This window comes from Eschrichtius robustus, chromosome 10, assembly GCF_028021215.1.
Source record: "Eschrichtius robustus isolate mEscRob2 chromosome 10, mEscRob2.pri, whole genome shotgun sequence".
NCBI lineage: Eukaryota > Metazoa > Chordata > Mammalia > Artiodactyla > Eschrichtiidae > Eschrichtius > Eschrichtius robustus.
In genome coordinates this window covers 83,926,294-83,935,025 of record NC_090833.1, presented here as the reverse complement: position 1 = coordinate 83,935,025, position 8,732 = coordinate 83,926,294, and the positions used below count along the sequence as shown (strand labels likewise).

At 43.5% G+C, this 8,732-nt stretch overlaps 1 protein-coding gene across 3 annotated transcripts in view; it reads right to left on the bottom strand.

The window, feature by feature from the left end:
* Positions 1 to 3,274: 3,274 nt before the first annotated feature.
* The window catches only part of NTRK2 (neurotrophic receptor tyrosine kinase 2), a 366,665-nt gene continuing 361,207 nt past the window's right edge, over positions 3,275 to 8,732 (bottom strand). For all 3 annotated transcript variants that reach the window (XM_068552108.1, XM_068552106.1, XM_068552107.1), the window contains 2 exons: positions 4,331 to 4,489; positions 3,275 to 3,460 (listed from right to left, as the gene is read on the bottom strand). In XM_068552108.1, the coding sequence (XP_068408209.1) occupies positions 3,275 to 3,460; positions 4,331 to 4,489 (345 nt within the window). The remainder of the gene's footprint in view (positions 3,461 to 4,330; positions 4,490 to 8,732) is intronic.

Sequence of the window (8,732 nt, the reverse complement as noted above, 5' to 3'; positions counted from 1 at the left end):
TATGTCATGAGATCTCAGCTGCTTGCATCTCACATATTTCATTTTGCTCTTCTAACTTTATATCCTGCTTCATGAATTGGTTAGCGTGCTTTCTCTCCTGGACTGCTTGTGTATATATTAGGGTCTCTAGTGGACCAAATCATGAACTTCAGAGTCAGAGTACTTAGATTCAGTCCCAGAGTTGCCTGGAGAGTACTAGCATGCCATTTAACTTCTCCAACTCTCAATTTCCTCACCTCTAAAAAATGGGAATAATTTGCCGACATATGTGAAAAGTGTTTGGAAAACTATTAAACAATGTATAAATGGAAGCAACTGTCAGGATGAGTTCAGGCTAGAGAATTAGGTTTGTCACCACTCCCGTTGTAGTTTTTAACGAATTTGATGGCAGGCCCTATTCTGTGATCTTTACACTGCAGAATGAGGATGCCCCTTTTCTAAAAATTACAAGAGCATGAGAAGAGGGGATTGTGGAGGAACAGGGACGGAGACTTGAAGATAGTCTGTGGTTCATTCGGCTACTTTAAAAGCAATCTGGGATTCTTTCAATGCGAGACGTCTCTGTGATCAGTACATACTCTTGAGACAACAGAGGGAAAAAATGAATAATAATCAGCAATATAAATAACTATAAAACTTTGCACTTGCATAGAACCTTTCATTTCAAGACCTTGAGGGACTTGTCAGAAGGTAAAGATAATTTTTTTTTTTCTTTTTTCCTTCAGAGGAAAACACAACACTGGAAGGGGAAGGGAATGCTCCCATCCTCTCATCTGCTTAAAACAAATCCTTGCTCTAAAACTGCACAGCCCTCCTTGAATTTGATCCCTTAGAGTATTACCTCCTTTGCTCTCTGTTAAAATAAAACAAGTAACTTGCAGCTTCTTCCCCCAGAGCAGCTGGCCAGTCGCACAGAATAACAAACCTGTGTAGGTTTTCAGGTCATCACTGATGGAATCTAGAAAAGTTTTGTACAAATCCGCCTCTTCTTACTGCTTCACAGGGTGCCACAGTGTTTTAACAGTACCATGGGCCCTTAATAGGATATATACGTGCAGGTATATATCATGGAGATATGGCTTTCGTTATATTATTATGTGTGTTCTGGAGGGTTTTTGGTCACCAACAAAGAGAACAATTCAACTCCCATGTCTCGTAGGCAGCGCAGAACCTGAAAGGACTATGTGGATCGCCTTGTCTAACCCCCTTCACTTGACAGCAGATGCTACTGGATTTCCTTTTGTTCTCTGTTAATGGACACTTTCGATTCTTTGAGAACTGGCTTTCAACGTCTAGAATGGAAAATAAGGTGCTTCAGTAACTAAGGGCACAAGCAAAACTTAAACAGAGCAATTGCACCTTCAGAAACAAATATGAAATAAAATGACTTAAGTTGAATTCAAATCAATCCCTTTCAATCTGGCTCGTGTTATAAAGATGTCGAGTTAGCAAAATTCCCCTCACAGAGGGTAGCAAGTTTTCTTGAGGAACAGAAAAATTTTTCTTCCTTGGTATAACTGATCACCCAGATAACTGTAAATTTCTATTTAAATTTACAACCTCTTTTCGCAAAACCCGTGGCCATGCCCAGAAGCACACCTCCAAAGCTTGGGCTGGGCACAGCGTCCCATGGGTATGCTGTGCCTAAGTTTTTATTTTTACTTTCTTTTAAAATGCAGTGAAAAAAACAAAACAGCATATTGACAATGGAGTACATTTAGAATGAAACCACTCTCCCAACCAGAGCCCAGAGCAAGGTCTCGGCTTTTGTACACTGAACATCAATGCCTGTGATACCCCCAGGGTGGGTGAGGTGTCCTGTCCCTTGGGGGTTGATTTTGCCCTTCCCACAGGGCCACAGTGGGTGCGACATGGTTGAGGATATCCAGGTTTCAGGGTCCATATTTGTTAAAACCCATCGCCGCCATACGACCCAGAGACATTTATACTCAGCTGATGAATTCCATTAGCTCCCCTAATTATGTAAGTTATACCTTTTATGGATCTGCTCTACATATCTGGGGCACGACGTCTGGAGCGGTAGTTTCTGCACACAAGATATTTTTATCGACAAAGACCATGCACAATTTTGCTTGCACAGTTAAAAGGACGGGTGGGGTGGAGGCTAGGGGTTGGAAGGAATTGCTATCTGAAAAGTTCAATGTAAGAGAAACTTGCCTCCAAATTTAGAGCTTGTCCTATCTTTTCCAAGTCCTTGGCTTTCCCACCTGACCCTGAAATGATTGCTGGACAAGAATCCACCTACTTTCAACTGAACTTGACACAGGCTCAGTGGATAACACTTGGAAAAACAAACCAGTGCCATCACCGTGGCCTACAAAGACAAGACTGTCGGAACGTGTGATGTGCCATCTTGCCTCCCGGAAGCCATCTTTTCTCTGTACTACACTCTAGTGTTTCCAGTGATGGGAAAAGAATAGTCCATGGCGCAGAGTTCAACAGTCTTTTTACTCCTCAGAAATGTCCTCGGGGGAAGGTGCCGAATACATTCTTCCCAGCTAACAGTCGCTGGGTTTTCTTAAGTTGGGACTGACGCCAGCCGATCCCAATGGTTGTCTTTGTTCTTCCCATACTGCGGTTTATAATAAATCTTCTTTCTCTCTGGTTTTAATCTCCCATAGATAAAGGTTTCCCAGATTGAACACAAGTTTTCCTTTTTCATACACAGGCTTAAGCCATCCCAAACAATAAGAACAGTAATAATAATAAATAAATAGAAGTGAATCCATAGAAACTCTCGATGTCTGTACAGCAGAAGTGACAAAGTTTAAGTCAAATATTTGTTTTCCCTTTTTTTCATCCACATCAAAGGCAGGAATACAACAAGGCATTGTTAGTTGTGGTGGGCAAACCGGAGTGTCTGCTGATATAACAAATTAGGTTTGTTAAGGCCTTTGTCTATGCAGAGTTAATAGTAATGCAGAAGCCAGATTGATTAAAAAAGAAAGGGTGAGGATTGTGAAGCAGGGAAGACAAAAAACAAAGGAAAGAAAAACAAACCAAAAAAACTAGGGAATAAACCAAGGGAGATGGAAAGAGAGAAAGAGATAATGCCAAAAAGAAGTCCATACTGTGTCTACGGATGGAGAAGTACACATTGCTTCCCTCGGAAAGCTTCTCGGTGTCTTTGTAGTTAATACTGTCAGAGTGAAGAACAGCAGATTGATGGCATCCAGCAGCAGTTAAAAGACGTTCATCCTCTCGGCCCAACTGAGGAGATGCTTTGGGAAGGATCGGTCTGGGGGAAAGGGCCCTAGCCTAGTATATCCAGGTAGACTGGAGATGCCTTGGCCAAGTTCTGAAGGAGGGTGTGGATGCCCTTGATGTTCTTCCTCATGTGGGGCTCTCGCTGCCAGCACCCCAGCATCAGCTCATAGACTTCCTGGGGGCATGTTCGAGGTCGCTGCAAGACTCGGCCTTGAGTGATGCATTCTATCACCTGGACAGGACGGAGAGCAAAGATAGGGTCAGACCAGAGGAAAAACAATGTGGATACAATAAATGTCAGTACAAAGAGAGGGCTGCTTTAAAGAAACCCACTCAGTGTTACTTTTTTTCAGAGGCAAGAGAGTGACTGTTCTAGGTTGGTATATCATGGTTAATTTGATGGGTTTATATTCATTTTTCAAGCCACACTGATTTCACCAAACTGGTGGAGAAATAATTCATCTATATGGAATGCTCCCAAAGCACACCCTGGAATTCCAATGTTTTACTGGCCTGAGATGGGACCAGGGTCACTTTTGTGTCTGGGCACTGACTGGCCAGGGAGCCCCAGGGTACAGAAATGAGCAGTCATTTTGGATAATGGAATTGGATAAAAGACAGACGTGGGCCTGAAGAAGTGAGGTGCTTGACCAAGAAGTGATGCCTCAAATATAAACATATTTGCAAACAGATTAGAAAAGGAAAATAAAATGCTTGAGTTTTTCACTAGAAGTAAATGTTCTAGTGAAATGTGCAAAAAGGAGAGAAGCTTGAAACCTTATTGGAATAATACCAAAGAGCTAGCTGGACTCTAAGGGTACCAGAATGCCACATCTGCTATCAATTTACTAGATGAACAGCACGAAATGACTCTTGTGTCCCAATGCCAGAGAATCACAGGCGCGTCAGCAAACGCTGTGCTTTTCTCTTTCTAGAACTCTTAAATTTGGAGAGTGACTATACTTTGGCCATGAAATTTAGATACATGGCAGGCCGTTTGGGAGGTGCTTCTCCCAACAAAGCCACATGAGAGCGTGTCCTGACTTCCAGCCTGGGGATGCCTCGCCTTGTCAGCTCTCTAGGGGTCTTTCTTTCCACTCACCTCATTGTTCGACAGCTGGTACCAAGGCTGTTTGCCATACGTGAAGATCTCCCACAACACGACCCCCAGGCTCCAGACGTCACTTTCGGTGGTGAACTTCCTGTACATGATGCTCTCTGGAGGCATCCAGCGAATGGGCAGCATCGTGTGGCCACCGACCTGGCGGAAAAGGGGTAAACAAGGTGGCATCAGTTCCCACCATCAGGAGAAAAGGTTTGGAAGGGAGATGTGGGGGACATTTTTTTCCCTTTCCTTTATTTGTATTTATTAATTTTAATTGTTTATAAAACATAAGGGAAAGACGATTTGTTTATAATCTCAAGCAACAGAGACAGAGGGCAAAGAGTGGTCAAAGGTTTTTTCTCACATTTTTGCAATTCTCTCTTTCTCAAAACTAGACAGGAGCAGAGATGGTGATTGGGTGGATATTCATCCTGTATAAAACACAGACACACTTACTTTCTGGTATGAGGAGGACTTGATCTTGTAATTAACAAGATAACCTTGGTCAGGATAAAAAGTAGAGAGTTTTGCATCCAAAATGAGCCACCAAGGGACTCTGCTTCCTTAGCAAGGCTGGAGCTTCCTTCCACTTTAAAGTGTCAGGAGAGCACACAGAGCTGCCTTGAACATGCTTGCCACAACCCAGCAATGGGCAGGGCAGAAGTGATTATTCGCATTTTACAGAGGGGCAACTGAGTTTCAGGTTGCTATGGACACAAAGAAGTCCAGTCTTTGGACTTTCATCTACTACAGGATACTTCAACTGAGCTTATTTACAAAACTAAATAAGTAGGAGGAGCTTCAAGATGGCGGAAGAATAAGATGTGGAGATCAGCTTGCTCCCAACAAATACATCAGAAATACATCTACATGTGGAACAGCTCCTACAGAACACCTACTGAACGCTGGCAGAAGACCTCAGACCTCCCAAAAGGCAAAGAAACTCCCCACGTACCTGGGTAAGGCAAAAGTAAAAAGAAAAAACACAAACAAAAGAATAGGGACGGGACCTGCACCAGTGGGAGGGAGCCGTGAAGGAGGACAGGTTTCCACACACTAGGAAGCCCCTTCGCGGGCGGAGACTGCGGGTGGCGGAGGGGGGAAGCTTCGGAGCCACGGAGGAGAGCGCAGCAACAGGGGTGCGGAGGGCAAAGCAGAGAGATTCCCGCACAGAGGTGCGGTGCCGACCAGCACTCACCAGCCCGAGAGGCTTGTCTGCTCACCCGCCGGGGCGGGCGGGGGCTGGGAGCTGAGGCTCGGGCTTTGGTCGGATCGCAGGGACAGGACTGGGGTTGGCGGCGTGAACACAGCCTGAAGGGGTTAGTGCACCACAGCTAGCCGGGAGGGAGTCCGGGTAAAAGTCTGGACCTGCCGAAGAGGCAAGAGACTTTTTCTTGCCTCTTTGTTTCCTGGTGCGTGAGGAGCAGGGATTAAGAGCGCCACCTAAAGGAGCTCCAGAGACGGGCGCGAGCCGCGGCTGTCAGCGCGGACCCCAGAAACGGGCATGAGACGCTAAGGCTGCTGCTGCCGCCACCAAGAAGCCTGTGTGCGAGCACAGGTCACTCTCCACACCTCCCATCCCGGGAGCCTGTGCAGCCTGCCACTGACAGGGTCCCGTGATCCAGGGACAACTTCCCTGGGAGAATGCACGTCGCGCCTCAGGCTGGTGCAATGTCATGCTGGCCTCTGCCGCCGCAGGCTCGCCCCACATCTGTACCCCTCCCTCCCCCCGGCCTGAGTGAGCCAGAGCCCCCGAAACAGCTGCTCCTTTAACCCCGTCCTGTCTGAGCGAAGAACAGATGCCCTCAGGTGAACTACACACAGAGATGGGTCCAAATACAAAGCTGAACCCCGGGAGCTGTGCGAACAAAGAAGGGAAAGGGAAATCTCTCACAGCAGCCTCAGGAGCAGCGGATTAAATCTCCACAGTCAACTTGATGTACCCACATCTATGGAATACCTGAATAGACAACGAACCATCCCAAATTGAGGAGGTGGACTGTGGGAGCAATGATATATATATATTTTCCCCTTTTTCTCTTTTTGTGAGTGTGTATGCGTATACTTCTGTGTGAGATTTTGTCTGTATAGCTTTGCTTTTACCATTTGTCCTAGGGTTCTGTGTGTCCGGTTTTTTTGTTTTTTAGTAAAGTTTTCAGTGCTTGTTATTATTGGTGGATTTGTTTTCTGGTTTGGCTGTTCTCTTCTTTCTTCCTTTTTTTAAATACTTAAATTTTTTTTTAATAATTATTTTTTGTTTTTTATTTTAATAACTTTTAAATTTAACTTAATTTTATTTTATTTTATATTTTTTTTCTTTCCTTCTTTTTTTCTCCTTTTTATTCTGAGCCATGTGAAGGACAGGCTCTTGGTGCTCCAGCCAGGCATCAGGGCTGTGCCTCTGAGGTGGGAGAGCCAAGTTCAGGACATTGGTCCACCAGAGACCTCCCAGCTCCATGTAATATCAAATGGTGAAAATCTCCCAGAGATCTCCATCTCAATGCCAAGAAGCAGCTCCACTCAACGACCAGAAAGCTACAGTGCTGGACACCCTATGCCAAACAACTAGCAAGACAGGAACACAACCCCACCCATTAGCAGAGAGGCTGTGTAAAATCATAATAGGGTCACAGACACCCCAAAACACACCACCAGACGTCGACCTGCCCACCAGAAAGACAAGATCCAGCCTCATCCACCAGAACACAGGCACCAGTCCCCTCCACCAGGAAGCCTACAAAACCCACTGAACCAACCTTAGCCACTGGGGGCAGACACCAAAAACAACGGGAACTACGAACATGCAGCCTGCAAAAAGGAGACCCCAAACCCAGTAAGTTAAGCAAAATGAGAAGACAAAGAAACACACAGCAGATGAAGGAGCAAGGCAAAAACCCACCAGACCTAACAAATGAAGAGGAAATAGACAGTCTACCTGAAAAAGAATTCAGAATAATGACAGTAAAGATGATCCACAATCTTGTAAATTGAATGGAGAAAATACAAGAAACGTTTAACAAGGACCTAGAAGAACTAAAGAGCAAACAAACAATCATGAACAACACAATAAATGAAATTAAAAATTCTGTAGAAGGGATCAATAGCAGAATAACTGAGGCTGAAGAATGGATAAGTGACCTGGAAGATAAAATAGTGGAAATAACTACTTCAGAGCAGAATAAAGGAAAAAGAATGAAAAGAATTGAGGACAGTCTCAGAGACTTCTGGGACAATATTAAATGCACCAACATTTGAATTATAGGGGTCCCAGAAGAAGAAGAGAAAAAGAAAGGGACTGAGAAAATATTTGAAGAGATTATAGTTGAAAACTTCCCTAATATGGGAAATGAAATAGTTAATCAAGTCCAGGAAGCACAGAGAGTCACATACAGGATAAATCTAAGGAGAAACACGCCAAGACACCTATTAATCAAACTATCAAAAATTAAATACAAACAAAAAATATTAAAAGCAGCAAGGGAAAAACAACAAAGGACATACAAGGGAATCCCCATAAGGTTAACAGCTGATCTTTCAGCAGAAACTCTGCAAGCCAGAAGGGAGAGGCAGGACATATTTAAAGTGATGAAAGGGAAAAACCTACAACCAAGATTACTCTAACCAGCAAGGATGTCATTCAGATTTGACGGAGAAATTAAAAACCATACAGACAAGTAAAAGCTAAGAGAATTCAGTACCACCAAACCAGCTTTACAACAAATGCTAAAGGAACTCCTCTAGGCCGGAAACACAAGAGAAGGAAAAGACCTACAATAACAAACCCAAAACAATTAAGAAAATGTTAATAGGAACATACATATGGATAATTTCCTTAAATGTAAATGGATTAAATGCTCCAGCCAAAAGACATAGACTGGCTGAATGGATGCAAAAACAAGACCCATATATATGCTGTCTACAAAAGACCCACTTCTGACCTAGGGACACAAACAGACTGAGAGTGAGGGGATGGAAAAAGATATTCCATGCAAATGGAAATCAAAAGAAAGCTGGAGTAGCAATTCTCATATCAGACAAAATAGACTTTAAAATAAAGACTATTACAAGAGACAAAGAAGGACACTGTATAATGATCAAGGGATCAACCCAAGAAGAGGATATAACAATTTAAAATATCTCTGCACCCAACATAGGAGCACCTCAATACATAAGGCAAATACTAACTGCCATAAAAGAGGAAATCGACAGTAACACAATCATAGTAGGGGACTTGAACACCCCACTTTCACCAATGGACAGATCCTCCAAAATGAAAATAAATAAGGAAACACAAGCTTTAAACAATACATTAAACAAGATGGACTTAATTGATAATTATAGGACATTCCATCAAAAAACAACACAATACACTTTTTTCTCAAGTGCTCATGGAACATTC